Genomic DNA, 24,901 nt, shown 5'->3' on the forward strand with positions numbered 1-24,901 from the left:
GGGCTCAACAACGACCCTGGGCTAATTGTGACGGAACTAACCATGACCATATAAGGCAAATATCTGGTTGCACGTTTGTCTGTCATGCACGTGCAAATGGACATGTTCATTGTCTCCACAGATTTATTGTAGTAACAATTAACATTTTGGCAAAAAATATAATACATTGGAAATTTTAAGTAAGGTTTTAAGGATCCATAATTCCACATAAGGATTAAAGTAAATATCACACATAAATAGGATGTATAAGGATGTACCTTCACAGCGATCATAAAAAATGTGCTCATTCATCATGACGTCTCTGTTTATCTGTAGCTAATGGTGGATTGCTTGAATGTAAAAACAAATTAAAATCTCCATCAGCAGTTCAATAATAAGGTCTACAAATCATAATGGATTGCTGTGATTTATAAAGACCACAAACTTCATCACTGTCAACATCACAAACACTACAACAATCTACTGTAAAAACACTTTAATTAAAAAAAACCTGATTAAGTTCTTTTGGGGTTTTTTTTACAGTACAAGCTTTACAACAACTTCACAACGTCATAAATGGTCTTGCATAGACTGAGTACATGACATTTTGCTGACTAAAAACAGCACCATAACATCTACATGACATATTGTACAAAGGACTTCAGCCACATCAAGAGTGTTTTAAAGATACTCTATGTACTGATTTGAAAAGACTCATTAAAAACATAGAAACACAAGAATTTTTATTATTTCTTATATAAAAATGTGGCACATTTTGGAAAAGCAGCATTTCGAGAATTAGCCAGCAAAGTTCTTTTAGAAAACTTGCAGCAAATTAAAAATTGAAAAACAAGTAAGAACTGGATGGCCAAGATGAAGTTTCATTTTGTCTGTCTTGATTGGTTTAAACAAAACATGAAATGATGGTGATCTTGGATTTTATCACATTTAATGCTTGGTAGCGTGTAGTCTCAGATGTCATGCCCACGGGCCATCGGCTGAACGTCTAGTAATCCACACGGCACATTTAACTGGAAACACTTCAGCAGCTTCGAAGTCGTCCTCTGGTTGGTTAAATTATAAAAGGATTTTTGGGAGGCATGTGTGTCGCGTTTTGTAACGGTCCATTTGGAAAAAACACAAATCCATCTGATCGAAGTATGCAAGGTTCACAGCGTAAAGTCTTTTAAAGACATCCAAGAGTTTTGCTTGAAGCAGTTTGTGGAATCTAAAAGAAATATTTTAACGTGTTTGCTATTGTTCGATGGTAAATGACAGTTGCACACTGGTCTGTTATTGTGCCGACATCTCCCTGCCCCTAAACATGACGCGGCACAATGTGGACCATGATTGGTTGCTTTACACGCCAATCATCTGGACTCTTGGGCAATCCTTGGCCATTCAAAGCGGCCGGCCATGGTTCCCAGTAGGTGAGGAAAGCCATGGATGTCCACTTTTAATCCCAGTCTTGAAAAGATGACTTAGTGCAGTCTTGATTCAGATCTGTTGGTCACAGACTTCAGATAACTGTACAATGTTTTGTTATTTTGGCGTTGTTGATGTGGGCGATGTGGGATGTTTGAGTGTCGGCTACAGTGTTATGATAGATTAGCACTGATACGGATCCACTGAAGCCCCTGCCTGGTGTACTGGACGATATGAGCCATGCTGCTGTGCAGAGTCAAAGGTCCAGTCAGTGTGTTCAGATAGTTAAAAAATTCTAGTGAGAGAAAGACAGACAATTCATTTACATGTATATATAAGAATAAATTAATTGAAAAATTACCATTACATAATTTACACTCACCTAAAGGATTATTAGGAACACCATACTAATACTGTGTTTGACCCCCTTTCGCCTTCAGACCTGCCTTAATTCTACGTGGCATTGATACAAGAAGGTGCTGAAATCATTCTTTAGAACTCATTGTCATGTTCAAGAAACCAATTTGAAATGATTTGAGCTTTGTGACATGGTGCATTATCCTGCTGGAAGTAGCCATCAGAGGATGGGTACATGGTGGTCATAAAGGGATGGACATGGTCAGAAACAATGCTCAGGTAGGTCGTGGCATTTAAATGATGCCCAATTGGCACAAAGGGGCCTAAAGTGTGCCAAGAAAACATCCCCACACCATAACAACAACACCACCAACCTGCACAGCGGTAACAAGGCATGATGGATCCATGTTCTCATTCTGTTAACGCCAAATTCTGACTCTACCATCTGAATGTCTCAACAGAAATCGAGACTCATCAGACCAGGCAAAATTTTCCAGTCTTCAACTGTCCAATTTTGGTGAGCTTGTGCAAATTGTAGCCTCTTTTTCATATTTGAAGTGGAGATGAATGGTACCCGGTGGGGTCTTCTGCTGTTGTAGCCCATCCACCTCAAGGTTGTGCGTGTTGTGGCTTCACAAATGCTTTGCTGCATACCTCGGTGGTAACGAGTGGTTATTTCAGTCAAAGTTGCTCTTCTATCAGCTTGAATTGGTCGGCCCATTCTCCTCTGACCTCTAGCATCAACAAGCCATTTTTGCCCACAGGACTGACGCATACTGGATGTTTTTCCCTTTTCACACCATTCTTTGTAAACCCTAGAAATGGTTGTGCGTGAAAATTCCAGTAACTGAGCAGATTGTTAAATACTCAGACTGGCCCGTCTGGCACCAAGAACCATGCCACGCTCAAAATTGCTTAAATCATCTTTCTTTCCCATATTGATATTCAGTTTGGAGTTCAGGAGATTGTCTTGACCAGGACCACACCCCTAAACGCATTGAAGCAACTGCCATGTGATTGGTTGATTAGATAATTGCATTAATAAGAAATTGAACAGGTGTTCCTAATAATCCTTTAGGTGAGTGTATTTCATACATTAAAACAGTGGCTTATAAAATAACATTTACAGAATAAAAACAATAGTGCACTGACGAGATAAAGGAAAAGCACATCATTTTCCTACACAGCACTGCATCTCATCTTGTAAAAACCCTGAGGTCTTACCTTTATTTTCCTTGGCAAGGGTATCAGCCACCTCCCAGTACTCATAACTGTACAGTACGCTGTTGGTGATATTCAGGTGGTTTGCTGCCATCTGGTGGATACGCTGGGGAATGCTGATGACACTGCTGGGTGAGCTGCCTGGATGAGATCCCATTATATTGAGAGAGCAAATAGAAGCAGGAGGTACAGCTCCCCTATAGAAGCACAAATACAGATGTGTTGACACTCAAGCACAACATAAAGGTCACTCACAGCTGCAATATATTTGAATTTAAGGTCCAAGCTTAAAACCTACTTTCCAGAATCGTTCCAGGGAGGGGGTTTGTGTGGTGCTTTTGGAGAACCCTAAAAAGAGTAGATAAACAGCCTAAATGTATACAGGTACTGTTTAAAAAGCACAAATTTGTTCTGTATTGGCTTGATATTATTTTAACTGTCTTATGTGTTTTTTTCTCCAGTGATATTACAAATCCCTTACACAAACAAACAAACAAACAAACATACATACCTTAAAATAGTCTAGTAGGACTTTAGAATATTTTAAAGCGTTGTCCTTCTTGAGTCTAAACATTTGCCAATAAAGGAGTGCAAGACAGCGGAAACTAAAACCCAGAAATAAAACGTGTCTTTCATCAAGAGACTTTAAACAAGATGCAGCAACCAGTCAAAATGATCCGAAATGCGCAGTGTTGCATTTACCATAGTACAGCAAGCTGTTTGTCCTCCTGACTGGCTCCAGGACCTGCATGACTTTTAAGTCTCATTGCATACCTAACCATTACAGAGAACATAAATAATCAATACAATAAAATATTAAATACAACTAGATCTACTAAATTAAGACTATGTCTTAAGAACTAGTCTGACCAACTAGCAATTAGTTAGGGCTAATCAGTCTTACTGAATCAAACCAGAAAAAACTTCTAAGACTAATCTTAACTGTTTATGCAACCGGCCACAGGTTTAATTGTTGGTCAGAAATGTGTTGCTTAATTGTGATTTTAGTACATGATTTTAGAGATATCTTGTATTTCCCCATTTAAAGGAATATTCAATTTTCTTAAAAGAAAAATCCAGACAACCCACTCACCACCATGTCATCCAAAATGTTGATGTCTTTCTTTGTTCAGTCGAGAAGAAATTATGTTTTTTGAGGAAAACACTGCAGGATTTTTCTCATTTTAATGGACTTTAATAGAGCCCAACACCTAACACTCAACTCAACACTCAACAGCTTTTCTCAACAGAGCCTCAAAGGAATACAAACAATCACAAACGAGGCACAAGGGTCTTATCTAGCAAAACGATTGTCATTTTTGACAATAAAAATAACAAATATACTCTTTTAAAGCACAACTTCTCGTCTAGATCCGGTCCTGATGCGCCAGCGTGACCCCACGCAATACGTCATGACGTCAAGAGGTCACAGAGGACGAACGCGAAATTCCCCCCCAGTGTTTACAAGTGTGTTGAAAGAGGACCGTTCCTACGTTGTTGCATGTCAACTGATACGAATTAATGTCTTTGTGTCAGTTTATTGTTTACAATGGTCAGCAAATGTGCGTTTTATATATGTAACACGTGACCTCCCTACGTCACTACGCATTTACGTTAGGTCGCGCTGGACCGGATCTAGACGAGAAGTTGTGCTTCAAAAGTGTATGTGTCACCTTTCTTGTCAAAAATGACAATCGTCTTGCTAAATAAGACCCTTATGCCTCGTTTGGGATCGTCCATAGTCCTTTGAAACTCCGCTGAAAAAAACGCTACGTGTTGAGCCAAGTGTCAATTGTTGGTGTCTATTAAAGTCCATCAAAACGAGAAAAATCCTGCAATGTTCTCCTCAAAAAACACAATTCCCTCTCGACTAAACACAGGAAGACATCAACATTTTGGATGACATGGTGGTGAGCAAACCATCCGGACCTCTCCCCCAAGAAAATGGAATATTCCTTTAAGTAGATACGACTTTAGTCTCGCATGACTGAAATAACTGCCGGGAGATGTTGCAAGCATGGCCACCTAGTGGTGCGACTTACCTAAAGGGACTTTGTTATAAATTACTGTCTGCCATATGAATAAATGTAAATAAAAACCAAAGTTTTTAAACACCTGATGAGCTCCACAGTTTCAGCATACATGGCGTAAGGAGACTTGGATTCAAGTGGTCCCTCTTCCATTGCTTTCCCACACTCCATAAAGGACAAAGCAGCGTCCACATAATTTACAGCTTTTCCTAACTTATCCACCTTAGAAGAGGCAGATATTAGCAAGGAATAAAAGAGAAAAGAGCAGATGTAAAAATACCAATAGACTATACAGTACACTGGGTCCTTAAATAACAATAAATTTATGTCTACTGGCAACATGCAGTTTGTAAGGTGTATGTTCGCAGTGATGTCACACCATAGCATCTGCTCGATGTTTCAACCTTTTGGCCTCATGCATGTAGTACTCAGCATGATGAGAGCTATTGCGAGAAGAAGAAAAAATGTATATATCAAAATTCAATATTGTAATCTAAAGCATTGTTCAAATGAAAAAGAATCAACTTTAAACTTACACTTCACTGATAGGTACAGTTCCTCTGTAGTGCAGAGGCAGGTTTGTAGGAGGAACTCGGGATCCAGAGAGATGCTGTGGATGTCCTGAAAGCCCAACACACTCCTTCTCTACCTTGGGCTGCATTTTTTGGACCTGTAATGCATTAGTCTTTTTACATAAAAGTGACCTGATTTGTCAAGTATGATATAGACCAACTTTAAATTTAAACACATGCACCCGGAGCAGTGAGCAGCTATCTGAGGGCAATTAGGAACCTCAATCGCAACCTGCTGGCCATGAGAATCAAACTGGTGACCTCCAGATTACCATTAAGCCACAACTGGCCCCATTATTCCAGTGGTTAAAAAGAGGAAAAACTGCTTTGATGTGTGTTATTTTACGTACCTGTATTTTCTGTGTTGTTGAATCTCTGTCTTTCTCTAAAGGTGTGTGGTACTTTTCAGTATGCTGAGGTTTCACTGAGGGCTTTGAGCGCTCTACTAGGTCAGATGGAGGAGATAAGGGGGACAAAGGCCTCTTGGAGTAAAAATAATCTTCCTGACATCTGCATACACAGGAATAAAGAGTATCATCCAAAGAGCACACACCATACAGTTAACATCAGATAAAGTCCTAGTTGAAAATCGATTAATTGACCTTTTACATGTTTTTGTGTTATTATTGTAACCAACAGGTTTTTTTTCCCACTGATGCCCTTTAATGTGCCAAAGCAGCACTGCAGAACAGCATGACTAGAAGATAAATCTTGCATTGTAAAAATAAGATACTTTCTTAGAAAAATATTAGAAATGGTTAATTTAACTTTGCCTAAACAGTATATGCACAAAAGCACTACACAATAAAATAAACAAAAGTTACTCATAGCAAACAAAGTCTTAATATACCCATTTTGTTTGATGTCAGAGCAAGTTTCTTCAGTCTCTCTGTTGACTGTGACAGGAAGCTTTTCTGTATGAATTCTCTTATTGTCCCTCTGAGCTTCTCCTTTATCTGCCTGATACAGCAAAACACCAAAAATGTACAAATGTACAAAAAATACATATATCTATACACCGTAAAGGCGATTTTACCAAGCAGGTAATGTTCCTGGATCAAGATCCCAATTAGCTTATCAGATTTCAAGGATAGGCTGGATTGGATTGGTTAAGATTATGTTTAGGACGAGGGTTGGGGCTTATGTACCATGCGTATCAACCCCTCATTTATCTCTGATTTTAGGGATAGGACTGTGTTACCAACAGAAGATGTTGACCCAGCAACACATCTTACATACTGTAGCAAAATCATATTTACACCATAACATTAAATGTTTCTCTCACTTTTCTTTTACTTCTGCCATCGCCAGGCAGTTGCTCTGAATGGTGCAGATGTCTCATTGATGTCTTTTCTTTTGTTTTTCCTGATGATAAAGATGAAGATGAGGACTGTTTCTCTGGAATCTCATTTGTATCAGGTACTCTGGCCAGAAGCGAGAGGTCTATTCTCACGACCAGATTTCTTAGGCCTCGATGCGAGATGGTCGGGGAATGTTCAGAACGGCCGAAAGGAACCAGGGTGTAGAGTTTGTGCCTGCCCCGACCTCGCTTATCTGTCTCTGGGGTGCTTAAGCTTGACTTGTTGGAGTGACCACTAGTACCTGTGCTCTGTTTGTTGTGCCTCTTTTGGCTTGATGTTGAATCTGCAGGGACTTTGGCAACATTTCGTGGAGGACTAGACTCTGATTCTGAATCAGAGGAAGATGACGAAGAAGATGAGGAAGATGAGGATGAGGAAGATGATGAATGTTTGGGCTGGATGACAGGAGTAGGGGAGGGTGGAGACAGTGGAGGAGATGGACTGGAGTCTAGTACATGAGAACGTGTAGAAATGTCCTCATTACTCAGCCTTCTCTTCTTCCTCCTCTGCTCCTCAAGGTTCAGTCCGTTGCTTTCCTGTGAAGGTTGATGCTGGCTATTTGTATGAGGTCTTTGCTTTGGCTGCACCGGCTGCCATTCAGCTTCATGCTCCCTCCTCCTTCTCCTTTTCCTTTCTCGTTCCCCTTCCTCTCTTCTCCTGTCTTCGTCGTCTTCCTCTTCCTCAGAACTCCGAACCCAACAGCGCCTTGTTAGCTGCTCTTCCGCCAGTCTCCTGTGTCTCTGCTCTTTGCCGGTTGGCACCAGGGTCACTCCCTGGGCTTTACCTCGGTTGTCCACCTCCCGCTCCCTCTCTCTTGGGTTTGACTCTTTTTGTGAATGCCCAGTTCTGGGAACTGGTGTGTCCCCGAGTTTAACCTTGGGCTTTGGGCTGGAACTTTGTTGAGAGCTTGGTTTAAAACTGGATTGCTTGGTATCACAGAAAGGTTTAGACTTAGAGTTGGAGCTGTGGCTGGATCGACTGTTCACGTCGTTTCTGGACGAGTCTCTGGATTTCGATGTGGGACCACGATCAGAGCTCTTTGAAGTGTTGAAATGGGATGAATGCCCTGATTTGGAAGTTGACCGGATTGATACTCCTGTAGGTTCTCTTGTTCTGTGATTATGTTCAATACTATGGTCAGTTAAGTGCTTAGGTGGTTTTGGGCTTGGTCTAGAGTTAGATTGATGCTTAGGTATTGGGTTTGAAGCTGGGTTAATCCTTTGCTTGGCTATGGATTCAGAACCTTTGGCTTCAGGCTTGTGTCGGAGGTCTTTGTGTGACTTATTTGTTAAGCTGTGTTTGGAATGATGTTCTTGGGGAGGAGCAGGTCTAGTGTCTCTGGATCTAGAGTCTTTGGTTCTAGACTCCTTTCTCTGGTCAGTGTTATGGTCCGAAGGCACCCATGGCCTGACTTTGGGACGATGCGGTGTATTGGAGGCAACAGTTGGTCGTGCAATGTGCCTGGGACTTTCAGGCTGAGTAGGCCGATCCTGAGGGTATGTTAAACAATCTTGGGTAGGTATTGCGGTGGATGAAAGACTTGGACTGGGGCTTCTGGGAGGATGCAGTGGTAAAGGACTTGGACTTCGACTACCTCTAAAGCTCTCTCCTGGACTTGGGCACACACTTGGCACTGGGCTTGGCACAAGGCTATTTCCGGGACTGGGGCAAGGACTATATTCAGGGCTGGCACGAGGACTGTTTCTGGGGCTATAGTCAAATTTTGGACTAGGGACAGGACTTTCACATGGACTGTAATCCCGTCTTGACTCCGAGTCTCTGCTCCAGTACTTTCCTGGTGATGGTCCTCGGCCACTGTCAGATTTTGATCCCCGGCGATGTCCTCCTCCAGGGTCGTGGTCAGTCAGTTTTTTAGGGACTTTCTCAAGCCACCTGTCCAGCTGCCACTGTGTGGTTGGTGGACTCTCCGTCTATGCAGAAGTAAATGACATTAAGTAAGTAACATTGAGAAAAAAGTTTCAATTGGTTACATTTTTTAGATCCTGTTAAACTTTAAAAATATAAATTTGTTATAGTAGAGGAAATATGCCATAAAGGATAACCACAGAACAACAATCATCAATGAAAAGGCATTAATAAATAAAATATGTGTAAGTAGCAGTTATGTAAACAGGATAGTGTGTCAGAAGGAAAGACTCAATAAACTTTAACAAACCCATTCTTCACACTTTCACCATAAAAATTCCTGTTTTACCTGCAGCTTTATACTACTACAGACCTGAATGCTAAAGAAAACAATTTAGACAGTATAGAATATCTGAAGTAATACTCACATAATAGTACAGTAAGCTCCAGGACAGACTGTGCTTTCCTTACTCTCCTCCGATAGCTGACCAGAGCTAAATTAAACTTTTACTCCTGCACTCAAACATTCCCCCTTCCCCTTTCTCTCTCTCCGGCTAATACACTGCATCTCTTGTGCCCTTTCCCACTGCCCCTCCCTTCAATCCCCCCCTCCACCTGGAACCGTGTGGCGTTTCCAAGCCGTTCCTCAGAGACGCTGCATGGCTACACGTAGATGAAAAACACATGGTGTTCCCTCCCATCTCCACAGGTTCCAAATAGATGGCATGTTCAGTAATAGAGCCAGCAATGTCACACAGACACCTTCATTCATATGCTGGTGCAGCCCTAAATTACTGCAGTATTCAGTCCCTCCCTCTGACTCTTGTAAAGTTCTTAACAACCCCAAAGAAAACCTTTACCCTTACAGCCACATACTTCATACCAAAACAATACCGCAACATGAGAAGATCTTTCATGAGCAGGTTTTTCAGATCTGTCAAGTAATAAAAAGCTTTATCTTAAACTTATTCAGATTAACAAAAATAAACAAATGGTTAGAACAAGAAAAATAGATTGTTGTGGTAACAATTGCACAATACCACTTTTTACAGTTCAGTGCTGCGCTTTGTTCTGCATTCTGTGCCGAAATTCATGTGGACATTAATTGCATTGGGTAAATGGGTACATAAAGCACTTCCTATCTATTTAGTCATCTGGTGCACCACATGTTGACATGACACCAAGATTCAAAGTCTCAGGGGGCTACAATCCTGTGGCCCCCTTCCACATTCCTCTCTCTCCACCCCCACCATTCCCTTTTACCTCTTCCGCTCAGAAAAAGACTGAGGGTAATAATAAATTGCAGATAGCATGCCACAATAAAATATTAGTGTGAAAACCTGTTTACCTCTGTGCTACAGTTTAGTTTCTGCTGTTGGGATGGTGACCCATACTGGGTGAGCGTTTCTGGGCTTGGGCTGCGTGATCCCCTGCGTGGGCTGCTTTCCCACTCACTAGAGGAGTCTGATCCCGAAGACCCTGAGCTAGAATGTCTCACCCGTCCGCCATGTGTGCGTGCGCGCTGCTGCTGGCCTGACAAGCTGTCAATCAATAATACACACGCAAACAATGTACAATATTTAGCTTCCAAGTCTCACACACAATATATAAACTTATTCTAAATAACCAAACAAATACATAGACTGAACACTGACAAAATACTTGAGTGGTGCATGTGTGAGGTTGAACATGTTGAATAGCCAAAAGAAACATGGACCGGTTTGTCATCCAGCTGTCACATTCCACATATTCTGACCTCTTCGATATGTATTACACACAGGCACCAGTGTTACAACATATTGATACCTCATTCAATTACAAACATATAAAGAAGACATCACAACGCACAAACTTACCGCTCATTATCCGCCCAAGATGTTGTTTGCTCACTTCCCTGTTTGATAGATCAGAATACATAAAGGACCTTTAAAACTCAAACTTTTCAACTGCATGGTCATTATTGGCATCTTTACCAAAGCAAAAAGGAACATTGATCACAGCACAGTCTAGCAGTAAGCTGGAAAGGTCACGAGCTGTGTCTTTAATGACTCAGAGCCTGTTATGACTCATAAACCAGGAGTATTGGGTTGAGATAGGGTGTGGGATACATGCACACACAAGTGTTCTCAATTTAACAGTTCGGATGAACACTATCATTACAGATCAGAGACAAAAACAAAACTAAAACTGAAATAAAAACAAGAAATATCAGTGCTGCAAATTAAGTGTTAAAGATTAGAATAGGTGTTAGGCTTTTAGTTTTGTACACTGTCAGAAAAAATGTCTCTAGCTGTTTCTGGGATGGGATCTTTTACAAAACTTAAAGAGTAGTACCTCAGAGGTACATGATTTGTACGCGTAGCACGCGTATATTCGTAGCAATAGCCAATCCATTGTATGTGTCAAAATGATATGTGTCCCATGAAGATATTTTGTACAATTCCTACTGTAAATATACCAAAAATGTATTAATCATTAATAATATGTATTGCTTAGGATTGAAATTTAACAACTTTAAAGGCAATTTTCTCAGTATTTTGATATTTTTGCACCAGATTCTATCTCGGCCAAATTAAACTCATGACACTTATGACTGGTTTTGTGGTCCAGGGTCACATATTAGTATCCCAAAGGTACATATTGATAACAAATGTATGCATATCTGTAGCTAATGGTACATTTTAGAACTTTTTTAAAGGGTCACAGACAGGGTACGTTTTTTGACCATTTTTTTCCTGCCAGCTGTGCATGAGAATCAACAGATAATGAAGTTTCTGTGCTGCCTTAGTTTTGTCATGGTGGTGGTAGAGTATACATTACATAAAGTATGTACAGAAGGTATACTTTTCATACTAATCTATACATGAAGTATACATTAAAGTGAAAAGACTCATTATAACACAGATTATAAATAAATGCAAGAAAAAAGACTTAGGCCCAATCCCATTTCTATGTCTTACCTCTTCCCCTTACCCCTACCACTTAGTTGTGCACATTTACGTGAATGTCCAAAACTAAGGGGTAGACAGAGAAATGGGATTGGGCCTTACTAAACAAAGAAATAAAAGAAAAATAAATACAGTCCTGAATGGAATAACAGCTTAGGTCAATAAGAGATTTCTCATACGCTTAATAAAACAAAGAGACTAACTTAGCAAAGTTTATTTTAGTCTTTATGTTCAGGCTGGTGTTAAAATAATTGCAGAAATGTCTTGAACAATTTAACATTCGAGTATAACATGTATGAGGATATCAGCACAAAGTGGCCTTGCAAGGTCTGCAATGAGACATGTATGATAACAGACGTGTCACAGGAGACTGTGCCACTGTGTATGCATGTTGTTATACATGAACATATGAGCTGGAATGTGTTTTGTGTATTTGGATGTGTGAGCAGCCATCTTGGTAACTTAAATGGGGGAATCTGTTCAACAGTATTTACACTGTTAGATAAAATGGTCAAAATGTACCCTTTAAAAATGTCCTAATATGTTCCATTAGGTACAGATATATGAAGAGTTTGGTTCCAAAATGCAATAAATCCAATTGGACTAATTTCGGCAAAAACGTGTTTTCTATACCAAGAAAGTGACAAGATGAAAACCACTACTTTCTGTTACAAACTATCACATAGCATCTTCAGGTTATAATAACATTAAAAATTTAAATCCATAATTTGATTTTCAAAGATCTATTATAAAAACTGATTATTTTGTTCAAATTTTTTTCCAAAATGCTATAAATCTATTGAATCAATATATAAATGCGCATTTATCGTTGGCATGTTATATTCATTTAGTTGACTAGTGGTATACACTGATTAAAAAAAAAAAACATTAATGGCATTAAACACTAACTTTGTCATATTAAGAAGACTGTCATTGCTGCTGTCATCCTTGGGACGTCGTCGCTGAACTTTTTTGACAGCGATCAGCTGTAAAAAAATTTGGTCCTGCTCAATTTTTGTTGACTTTGAGTAAAATAATGGAAAGTTTTTCATAAGATCACCTGGGGTCAAAGTGTTAGCATGACAGAAGCTTGATGCTGTCGTGTGAGGACAAGCAACGGCCGGCATTTTTCTGTCGCTCGATTGGCTTAAGTTTCTTACCCGCCACAGAAAACCACCACAGGTTTATCAATGCCATCAAATGTATTATTTTAGAATAACACAGCGGATATCGGATTTTGCGTAAAAATAAAGAATTTACTTTTTAATACTGACCTGATACAATACTGATTTTGGTGGTAACTATAAAAAAGGCATGTATCGCGTTTTGGAACCAAACTCTTCCAGTGGCGGCTGGTGACGACTTTTTTGAAGCGCACGATGCGAAATTCGTCACAACATGTATGTAGCTTGTCATGAGTGTGGTTCGTCATTTCAAAATATGTGTTCTGCGCTTTGAGAGATCGTGTGTGCATCACGTGTCATGCCAAAATAAGTGCCTGCTGCCTTGAACTTGAAAAGAGACGCTCGTGTTTGCCAGATACTCGCACAATCTCATGCGTGATCAGAGTTTACTGTTAAGGGAGTGTCTTGCGTGTATTTAGGGAACGTGAGCGTCTCTTTCATCATAAATGGTTTTGATGTTTGTGAAGCAGGCACTTTTTTTGACAAAACACGTGGTGCACACAGGATCTCTCCACACACAGGACACATATTTTCGAAGAGGGAACTACACGTGACAATCCGAACACTTATTTTGAATTAGCGCATCCTCGGAAGAGCAGTCACGAGCCGCCACTAAACTCTTCATATGTACATTTGCTAGCAATATGTGACTTTGAGATGTTCATATGTTTTTTTTAAGGTACTAAAATGAACTCTTGATGCAAAGCTGTACATTTTAAAAGGGTACAGAAGACCTAGTGACAGCTGGGGTACATATCCTATCTACCTAAATGAGATAAGACCAAAACTTGCAGAAATGTTTGACAAGATTGTTTCATATTGGTAATATAATCTGCAGTACCATATATTTAGCTGTATATCGTTAAACTCTATACACAGTTAAACTATGACCCTGGACAACAAAACCATAAGGGTATTTTGATAAATAGCTATTGCTACAAAGTCATCTGTGCCTGGTATGACTGGTTTTGTGGTCCAGGGTCACATATTTCAGGCTTCTTCAATTTATGTGTAAACCCTATCAAAAAAGTAATATGCTCTTTAAACTGTAAGACGGGCCTTCCATTCGATCATCATTGCAATTTCTCCCATTTCCTACCTCGTCCCTGTCGTCCTCGTCACTGCTGAGCTTCAGGTCATCAGCGAGCATGCTGGTATAGAAACGACAGAAAAATAGAAAAGAGGGGGGTCAGCAAACACAACCCCACGTCACAGCAGATTAATCCAGCCTGTCAATCTGAAGGCCATCTGTTTGTTTATATGTGAGTTTGTAATAAACAGTCTAGCCGTATGACATTGTATCACATTACAAGCTTCAAAGAAAACACACTCATAAAAGCAGCGCCTCAGCGTTGAACAGTGCTGTTTTTTGATGGGAGTGCGTTGCAGGACCCTCTTGGGCAGTGTTAACCCACTCTGTAATTAGATACTAACTCAGCAAAGTTTATGAGGTCAGTGAAGTTTGTATGAACACAGTTTTAAACAGCAGTATGAAGTCAGTTTTAAACAGCAGTTGGCCCCAAAATGGGAAATAAATCCCAGACACCCCCAACTAATTAAACTCACTAATATGTATAAATGTTCAACAATAAATGTGATAAAGTTAATGGTTTATGGTATAATAAAGCTCACAGTTAGAGGTTAGCAGTTCAGACACAACCTGGTGCTTGTTACTGTGGACAGATCAGGTGGTGTGCATTTTACTTACGATTTGTGAGGGGCCACGAGTGGACGTGAGGGGATCCTCATAGAGACACCGTCCCTCACTATAACAGAAAACATTATCATTAATATGCACTCTATAGTACCAATATGTACCTCTGAGGTACTAATATGAACTCTATAGGTGCAAATGTGTACTTCTTTAAAGGGTACTCCCCCAGTGACAGCTAGGGACCATTTTTTTCTGACCGTGTAGACCAAGCCAGAGGAACACTGGCTCAACCAATGACACAGGTTTGGGGTGGCCTCTTTGGCTAACCACTGACAGACAGGGGGCTCATTTAATTTACAATTATTTATAAAAACAATTATTATTATTTATTATTTAGTATTAATTACAAAATAAATGCCATACAGCAGCCTTAAATTTGAATTTAATTTGAATTGGGATAGTGAACATGCTAAAGAATTGTAACTAGAATTTAAGGACGTATGTTTAAAACAAAATGATATTCGCACACATTAAAGAAATAGTTCACTCAAAAATGAAAATAATGTCATTAATGACTCACCCTCATGTCGTTCCAAACTCATAAGACCTCCGTTCATCTTCGGAACACAGTTTAAGATGTTTTATTTTTTAGTCCAAGAGCTTGTTGACCCTTCATTGAAAATCTATAAACGTTATACTGTCCATGACTGTCCAGCATTGTCTTCTCTTCCGCGTCTGTTGTGAAGCGCATGTGCGAGACTAAAGTCACATGACTGATCCTCAGACATGTTTGCAAAGTTTTATTTTTTTCAAATTTACAGCGTGCATCTCCCTCAGACTGTAAACGAAGCCCAGGGGCAAAAAAAAACAGCTGGGGCGCACCACATAACACGTCAGCCATGTCATACGTCATCCGCGTCACTGCAGTCACGTGACTTTAGTCTCGCACATGTGCTTCACAACAGACGCAGAAGAGAAGACAATGCTGAATAAAGTTGTCATTTTTGTTATTTTTGGATCAAAATGTGCTTTAACACATTCTAACTGACCCACTGATGTCACATGGACTACTTTGATGATGTTTTTATTTGGGATGCACCGGTTTTTGTCTTTTTTCGGCCGATTTTTCACAGACTACATTTTTATCATTCGCAAACATGTCTTTTGTGTAAAAGCATTTCGAAATCTGTGCGCAGGACATTAAGATTGCAAGCTGCAATGTCTGTAAAGACAAGTTAATCGCGGAGGAACAACAGTACATTCACAGGGCTCTTAAGTCTCACACATTCACTGTGAGATACACGCATTTCAGTCAGTTTAAACACCCACACCTTGTATTTCTAAGAGACTGATAACTTTTCCTGCTATATACAATTAATGGACGAGGCGCAGGGAAGTTATCTGTCGAGTTTAGCTGTCTCGAGTTTTTCTCGTGCTGTCAATCACTTGGATGCGCGGCGCGTGCACGCACAGAGTGAAAGTTAGAAGAGCAAGATCTGATAAATGCTGTAAATAACGCAGGTTTCTTGAATATAGCCAAATACGTGTTAAATTATGCTTGATTTATTAAAAAACTCCCCAACTGCTTTGCAATCAGAAGCTTTAGCTTACCCGAAACTAACGTAGAGGCTTCCTGAAATTAATGAAAGCACCAGAGATGTATTTCATTATTATTGCCATGTACTGAACATGTAACTTTATCTCTCTTAAACACAGCTTAAAATACACGCTGATGGCAAGTGCTGCAATCCTATATATATAATACAGATTTCATTTTAATTTTGATACATTTTGTATTTTTTAATATGTAGAGCAATTTATTTCATTTGGATAAATTTGTCTGTCTTTTATCAGACTTATCAATTGTCATAATTTATATTTGTGCTGGTCAGTTATGAATAAAGGTAACATTGAACTGCTAGCAAAAACTTGAGAATTTGGTGGGGCAGAGGGGCCTCTCCCCTAACAGATGTTATCTCACTCCAAACTTTTAAATAAAACCTGAGAGCCCTGCATTCGCCACAACAAACTTGGTCAGACATTTAAGTTCATCACCCGATAGAACACAATAAGTATCAAAAGTGTGTTGATAATGCAAAACAGGCAAGACCATCAACCCTCACTCAACCATCCATGTCATGGTCTTATTTAACCACTTATGTTTGTATTGAACGTATCCTACTGCACAGTTACTGCTGTTAATTTTAGATGGTTACAGTTATTGATAGCCAAAACCAAGTTTAGCCTGTTAAATACCAAATAAACATATTGTTTATGTATACTTTCATTCTTTCTTGTTTGTTGCTTGATAAGAAAAAAAAGGAAATCGGATCGGAATCGGGCAATTTGCTTGTTAAGAAAATCAGTATAAAAACCCTGCCATAAAAATCAAGATCGTGCATCCCTAGTTTTTATTATCTTTCTGGACATGGACGGTATACCGTACTTAGATTTTCAATGAAGGGTCATCAAGCTCTCGGACTAAATATAAAACATCTTAAACTGTTTTTCCGAAAATTAACGGAGGTCTTACGAGTTTGGTACAACATGAGGGTGAGTCATTAATGACATTATTTTCATTTTTGGGTGAACTATCCCTTTAACAGCTTCAAACACAAGGCTCAGGTCTGTACATCAGAGTAGGATGTTTACCATGTCTGTGTCGTAAATTGGACTGTTTTTCCTCCTGTGACAAACAAAAAGAATAAACCTGAGTCAGTCTCACAAACAGTGCGGGAGCTGTATTGCACAATATATTGCTGAATTTACCGTGCTCGCCTGCAGTATATTATGATCAGTGCTTGTACCTTTGAGTGTGAGTACAGGAAATGTTGAGTACCCCCCTCCCCTGGGGGCTGCTGGTAAGGCCAGGACTGGGTCATATCCTGAAGAAAGATGAGAGGACAAAGGGTAAAATTGTAAGTGATTTAAACGTTCGGAAAACTGCTTGGAATGTTTGTTCTTTTAGTGTGAGGTGCACAGACAGGGGATGTCTTATGATATATGTGTAATTGCCTTCCCTAATGGGTATCTATCCACTGGCTTGTGTGAGGCTTTGCAGTGGGTTCAGAGAGAGCTATCAGCTAAATTGACTTAAGCTATATGTGTGCTATAGATACATTACATAATTGCAATTGTACTCTGGTTGTTATTCATAATGCATTAAGTTTAGCAGAAGTATAAATTCTAGTTTCATTTTGATCCTAGGTTATGAAAGAGACTCTTTAAAACCATTAAGTGAACTTTGCAGGAGAGTTCAGGACCATCATTTCAAGAAGCACGTACAGCATGGAATTGTGGAAGTGCTGGCATTTCTAATAATGTGTGTGATTAAATGAACATATTGTGTAATGTGCCTGTGGCTGTTTTTGTAAAAGCATGTTTGTGTATGGCACCGAACAGGAAGCAGAAAAGGTCATGAGTTATCTACAGAGATAGTTGTCAGGAAAACAGATGTACAGTGAATGTGTTGCAAATGGAATACAAATGGATCTAATTACAAGCAATAAATAAATGCATACAAACGATTACATTTCTTAGAGATATGAAAGCAATGAGTATTATATGTATTCTTTGCGAAGAAGCAAATGTTTGAGTTCAGCAAAAGAATATACACTTTTATGTCTCTCTGCCATGAAGAGTGTCATTTAAAATATTATGTTTATTTAACTGCTTATAAAAATATGGCTTAATTCTCAAAAGTCATTCTTCCTACCCTGTAGCTATATCACTCTCAAAACACCAGAGCAAAGCTCCTCCCCTTTTCCACTCATCCACCTGCTTCATTATCTCTCTCGCTGCTTCAGTCACTAAGGACTCATCTCTCTCTCTCCAACAACAAGGCTTCCCAGGTGAACCTTCCACTGCTTATGTTGACTCTCTATCTCTGTCACTTGTCTCTATCTGCACACTCGTCAGATGCTTTCACAACACCTGTCAATACATGTTAGTGTTTATCCTAATATCATACTCACTTTAAGGGGTTAAAGTTGACACAAACAAAGCAATGTGTACGATAAGCCTCTCTTCTTACCAAAATATAGTGTGAAGAATGTTTTTCATGTGTCAATGGGGGAGTGAGGAAGCAAGATGACTCATGCTTGTAAAGACACTTGCTCTATATTTAAGACCACAACAAGAAGTTTTGCACATCTGTGCATGTGCTACGGAGTTTAGGCTCATAGTAACAGGCGGATATGAAAAATGTGACACTGGACTGAGATACACAAATAAAAAACTTTTGCTATTAATTATTTAGAAAATTGATACACATAGTTTTTGTTGGACATATTCATTGAGAAACTATATTTTTTTACATGCATGGCCATTGCTAAAAATCACGGGGCCCAATACCTAATTATTTTGGGTGGGCACCCTCTTCCTTAAGTGCAATGAGAAACTTTACAATAAAAGAACCTAAAATACACTTTACCTTAAACCCTCATGCATATACCTTTTTTGTATAATTCTTTTATACACATTATTTAAAACCGATTAGGAGGAGAACTGCTAACGAAAACCACCGATTTGAAAAGTTTACCTCCAAAAAAACCCCTATAAACAATCCGCTACATACCAAAATTACAAAAACACCAAGAAGTTGTAAATATATCCAAACCAAAACATCTAAACAAATTATTGTAGCTAAACATTTCATAAACAATAATTGTTTCTAAGCTGAATTCTTCTCAAATCTAAAAAACATGCATATAAATAAATACAATTCTCCAATGATTTTACAATATTAACTTACAATTTAAGGATAAGTGCAATGCTTACTTTTTATGCTTACTTTCTAATATTTATGCATTAGAAAGTGTGATATGTTTAATATCTAAGCAATCCAGTCATTATAGCCATCAATATTTGTGACACATAAATAGAGCACCGTAACTGCATATAAGCACTTTAGTTAAATAAATACTGCACAGCTGTCATCGATGTCTGCAGGTGATTTAAGTGCCATTGTGGTTGTCTGCACACATGCACAACTAAAATACACATATGCCTCTCCAAAATCTCTCAAACACAGGTGTGAGACAATATGCATACTTTTCAAAAATGCTTTCCTATTGCATTGCAACTCTGAGCATGTGCACCTCCAAGCACCTGTTTGACAGTCATCACCAGAATGACTGAGAGAATGAGTCATCTGGAAAGCCAATGTTTGCATGAGTAAAAATATGAATGAGTGTGCATGTTAGAGAGATTTCCCAAACTTCACCAGCTTTACTGACCGTATTTAACCTACTCACTTAAAACTGGTCCTCTCTGTGCTCCAGGCAACACCCCTGAGTGACCATAAGATGCGCATTTGAGCTTTTCTTCTCGTCTTCCCAGGTTGTTTTTAATTATTTTCCCTGACACAAATGCCTCAATAAATATTATTACAAGCGAGCGTCAGTCATAAAGCGCGCAAAATCCCTTGATGCCATTGGGTCTCTGTGGATAAGTCCAAAGCGAGATGCTAAGGCGCAGCGACAAAAAAATGATGTAACAACAACAGAGGCGAATAATCGTCTTCGCCGAGTGAAGAAACTCTTCAGTGTGACAGAAGAGGAAGTCTAGTTTTGAAATTTTGAATTTGAATATTTTGAACCACCTAATCAAAGCTGCGCGCGCGCCGCACTGCAAAACCGAAAACACCAAACTTGTGCTCAAAGGTATTCTCACCGGAAAACAGTTTAACTGCCAAAACCAGAAAGCATCACACCTCAGAGTAGGCTACAATCTTACAAATAAAGGTTCATGTAAGAACTTTAACATCCACTGAATCTTTCTTTTGCACAGGTTTTGAGTAGCGAAAAAAGTACAGATTATAAAAGACGAAAGAAATGCTTCTTTAACTAAAATGTTACGGGTTTTTTATTACCACTGCTGAGAAGAACCCATGTACCACCTTTTTTAAAAGTATAGCTGTCTGTGTAAACGACAGCACGTGAATCTTATAAACAGAGTTGATTTAACTATTATTGTATTCTTTATATTTTTAACATATCCAGTTGGAGCATAGTTGTTTCATTTCACCATTTACAAGCTGACATGAAAATATAGCTACTCTCAGATTACACAAAATCTCTATTTATTAGTCACAGTTTTAGTCGGTAAATAAATAACAAACAAACGAACCACAGCATTACATTTTAAATGTCACTAACCTGGGATGCGTACTGAAGCATACAAATACAAATACTCGCAAGTTTGCCCTTACTTCCATAAACCGTAGGCATGTTGATGTTGGATGTTCAGTTGTCCATTGTGGCAGGTACAGAAGCGCAGCACTGCGCACCGAGCGTCAACAGGTCACGCATCGCACAGTCGGTGTTTCTGTGGAAGCACGCGATGGGCGGAGGGTGAGTGTACCGACGGGTCGGTGTTGTCACCGTATCGCGTCAGAGAGCTCTGACGGGGATGAACGAAGATGCTCGTAGAGACACTTGTGCGTAAGCAAGAAGGGAGGAGATAAACAGTACATGAGAAGCTGAGACATGAATTCATCTGAGAATATCTATCTATCTATCTATCTATCTATCTATCTATCTATCTATCTATCTATCTATCTATCTATCTATCTATCTATCTATCTATCTATCTATCTATTCAGGTTTTTCTTACATTTGTGAATTCATTTTGTCTGCCTGATACACTCATCTTAACAACTTAACCACTAAAATAGGCTTACATCTCTGAAGAAAAGGGAGGGTGGAGTGCCGGAAACTATTACATACCTGGAAGAGGTGGGAAGTAATTTCCATTTACATCGTAGGAGTTTTAAATGTGTTAATTTTGTGCAGAAAGAGGAAGAGCTAACCCTGCACACTTCCCGGGGTGTAGCTGGAGATTTCCCTAGATCACTGATTCAACCACAAGAATGAAAAAACACAAATGTGAATGAACAGACTGAATTATTTTTTTATGAATGTATGGTAAAATCAATAAAATGAGAATCTGTTCTGTGTGGCATTCTATGAGCCCTTCACTGTTAGACTTAACTGTAATTTCTACAGTTACTTACCACAAAATGCCCAGTAATACCATAATTTTCTTTTCCAGTTCATTACTGTAATATGCATTGCATTATGGGTATTAACGTTTAATTTACAGTGATTTATTGTATGTTTTGAATTTGCGGTAGACTGCTGTAAAAGAACAGCAGTAGTGCTACTGTAGTTAAATAAAATAGTGTTATAAAAAATACTTATAAAGAATATAAAATGGAAAATAAAATATATCTATGAAATGAAATTTTATTTGTTATGCTTTTAGCAGTGAAGCAAATTTCAAAATGTGAATTGTTTTTCAGCAGTGTAAATAATTTATTGAGAATTGTAGATAGAAACAAGAAAGGGATAATGAAAAATGCTTGACCGTCGGATTTGAATTTGACCTCAAAACACTATTGACGCCAAGATTTCACCCCTCTGAGTGTCGGAAAAGTGACAAAAGAGGCTACTTGAGGAGTGTAGCGAGTAACTTTCATCAAGTGACTCTGTGGTAGTGTTACGGACACGACACGGTTACAGTAAGGGTATTATAGTGCAAAATGGAACTGCGGTAAAGCCAGCATACTGTAAAAACATGTACAGTTATGGTACTGTAATAGGGCATTTACAGTAACTCACTGGTAAACAAATTGCCAGTGAGTTACCGCATATATACAATAAAAAGTTTTACAGTGTTTCTTCCAGCTATGGTAAAATGTCTCAAAATCTTTTTCTATAGCATAGGTTAAGCTAAATGTTTACATTTCATGTGATACTTGCCTGTTCACACTACCACAAAGCCAAGACATTGTCATGCAGTTGCCACAGTGTTATTTATTGGCCAAGGTCACAAAAGTCTTGATATTGTGGCTTGAGTACCTCCTTTGATGCAAATCCTCTTTATCTGATTTATCGCCTGCCAGCTGAAAATCGTAATTGAATTGCTTTTAGTGCTTTGAGGTATCATTCATGTTCATAGCAGACATGGTGCAAATCAAGTCACAAGCCAAAGTAATACCACACCTATAAGCCAACCCAATATACTATATGTGGATCTTCAGTTTGGTTAGAAACAGATGCACACTTGGTCTGTGTGTATTGGTGACAGGACGGCCCCAGATGTGCTGCTGATTGTCTGTCTCACTGTGGTTTCATTACTCACACACAACATGTGCTGCCTATGACCTCTCAGTCTCAGTCATTACTCACCCATATGTAGAGATCCACACCTGGAGGAAGAAAAAGATTGAAACTGAGAACAAGCAAGCATTGCATGAGAGAGGTTGTGCATGAGAATAATCGACCCCAATGAAGGGACACAATCTGACTAAAACAAATCTGTGTAGCTGATTTAAATCTAATGTGAGTTGTACAAGCAACACTTTAGAGTAAAAGGAAAACAAGAGATGCATGGGAAAAGGATATGTTTATGGTTGAGGGTTTAATCAACCATGAATGTGTAGCTGGGTGTTTTTTTTTGCAGGTACATTATTATCATGAGCAGCAGAGTTATTATCTCTAACCAAAAAGGAAGCAAGGAAGTGTATGCAGCAAATGCATACTGATAAATAAGGAGACAAGTGTCATAAAATAATTGATGTCAATAAACATGCACAGCCTTTAGTTTTGTGCCTTTTCACACACAGACACATAAACACAGAGTATATAATCCAAAGGGCAAAAGCATTGATGACACTCAACAAAAATGGTTTACAATATTTAAAAGGGAAAGGGGTCATCTCGAAAATGGAAATCATAGCACGGGCATCCTTTGTTACAGCTACCAGTGATGTTGGGTCTGGGGGATTGTGGGTAGTCCCTTGGCAGGCCTGTTAAGACATGATGTTTCTCCCTTCCAGCCACAGTGGGGTTGGTTCTCTCCTCCATCGACTCTGGAGACAGGTCCTGAACCTCTACCGGTATCCATGGTGACCCACTGGGAACTCAGATTCCTCTAGGTAGCAAGCCAGAAGGGAGAAAAGGTGAGAGGTAAAGTGTACGGTAGGAAGGACAAGTGATGTTTTATTGTGTTTATTCAAAATGACTGAGATATTCATGTTTCAATTCCATCACACTCCTAAAATGCTAAGTTAGATTATACTTGATATGAGCGCCATTACCAAACAGTTTAGTTTGCTTATCAATATTTTGACACTGTACTAAACATACACCAGTAAAGTGGTACAATGAATATCTCATCCTATAGACAGTAACAACATAAACACGCGGCTTTCGTGGTCATCACGTAACTTCCGGTAAACTCTGCGAACATAACAACATAACATACATAACTACAAAGTCCTTTAAAAGTAGTTTATTTATATAACGAGCAAAATAAACAACTCGTAGATTACATAGGAACCCAAAACATTTGTTATTTTCGACAAGGTATTTGTTTAAGAGTTCAGTTACAGCAACTAATCAGACTATTAAACAAACAGAAACCGGAAGTAAAGTTCGGACCAGGCGCTTATCACGTCGCCGCACGTGCGCCCGAAGAAACGGTCTATAGTTTTTGCCAGCTACACATGGCAACATACGCTTTATGTTATTTGAAAAGTGATATAACATGAAAGGATAGACTAATGATTAAAAAGTATTTAATTAGTATTTAATTACTATAGTAAACTATAATTTACAGTGGTAGTGTAGTTATTATTGCACCTTGTTAATGTATATTATTAAGACATGACATTATACATTATTAACATGACATTACATGACATTATTCCTGTATAGCTCAGTGGTAGAGAATTGTGCTAGCAGTGCAAAAGGTCATGGGTTCGAACCCAGGGAACACACATATTGATAAAATATGTATACCTAGTAATACTGTGTAAGTTGCTTTGGGTAAAAGCATCTGTCAAATGTGTAAATGGAAAAAAATGACAATACTCTAACTAAAAATCTGTAGTATATTTTAATATTTACTAAGGTCCAAAAAATATCTAGAAATATTTTACTATAGTAAATACTAAAATGTACTACAATATTTGTTATGTGGGTTAATTGGGAATAGGCTGCCACCCTGCGGACAGCTTAAAAACTGCACTAGTTTAATTCAACACAACCTGTTTAAAAATGATAAAATTGTAAATTATCTTGCATCTCCTTCACACAATCAAACATGCCTTAACCATAGTTTAACACTAGTAACCTTTTTTTTGTTGTTGTTGCTTCATTTATAGTAAAACAATGGTTGTTTTTGTGAGGGTGTAAACATCTCATTGTATCATGTGCTCGTAATAGCATCTAACCAAACGGCTTTCTAACCCTTTATAAGACACAAATACACAGCACGACAGCAGATTATCTTATGGC

At 38.8% G+C, this 24,901-nt stretch overlaps 1 protein-coding gene across 5 annotated transcripts; it reads right to left on the reverse strand.

The window, feature by feature from the left end:
- Positions 1-393: 393 nt before the first annotated feature.
- Positions 394-21,451, reverse strand: aff3 (AF4/FMR2 family, member 3). 5 transcript variants are annotated; one of them, XM_055214441.2, is made up of 19 exons: positions 21,326-21,451; positions 20,809-21,033; positions 17,405-17,482; positions 17,250-17,283; positions 14,652-14,709; positions 14,043-14,094; positions 10,668-10,705; positions 10,160-10,352; positions 6,870-8,876; positions 6,435-6,544; positions 5,935-6,094; positions 5,549-5,682; positions 5,392-5,455; positions 5,098-5,234; positions 3,685-3,756; positions 3,494-3,587; positions 3,281-3,330; positions 2,986-3,179; positions 394-1,699 (listed from the first exon to the last, which is right to left on the reverse strand). In XM_055214441.2, exons 2-19 carry the CDS (start codon positions 20,812-20,814, stop codon positions 1,578-1,580), a joined length of 3,603 nt encoding a protein of 1,200 aa, XP_055070416.2. In that variant the 5' UTR covers positions 20,815-21,033; positions 21,326-21,451; the 3' UTR covers positions 394-1,577. The 5 variants fall into 5 exon arrangements, with proteins under 5 accessions (XP_055070416.2, XP_055070414.2, XP_055070418.2 ...); XM_055214439.2 differs by having other exon boundaries at positions 20,756-21,033; XM_055214443.2 differs by lacking the exons at positions 20,809-21,033; positions 21,326-21,451 and adding an exon at positions 19,853-20,588.
- Positions 21,452-24,901: the final 3,450 nt, after the last annotated feature.

Source organism: Misgurnus anguillicaudatus, chromosome 17 (assembly GCF_027580225.2).
Source record: "Misgurnus anguillicaudatus chromosome 17, ASM2758022v2, whole genome shotgun sequence".
In the NCBI taxonomy this organism is placed as follows: Eukaryota; Metazoa; Chordata; class Actinopteri; order Cypriniformes; family Cobitidae; genus Misgurnus; species Misgurnus anguillicaudatus.

Excerpts from the sequence above, each read along its gene's own strand:
- aff3 (XM_055214439.2), bottom strand. The coding sequence starts at position 20,827 with ATGCCTACGGTTTATGGAAGTAAGGGCAAACTTGCGAGTATTTGTATT. Across the intron at positions 10,706-14,042 it reads ACGAGGACGACAGGGACGAG|GGAAGTGAGCAAACAACATC; the intron begins GTAGGAAATGGG and ends TCTATCAAACAG. Across the intron at positions 1,700-2,985 it reads CCTTGCCAAGGAAAATAAAG|AATTTTTTAACTATCTGAAC; the intron begins GTAAGACCTCAG and ends TTCTCTCACTAG.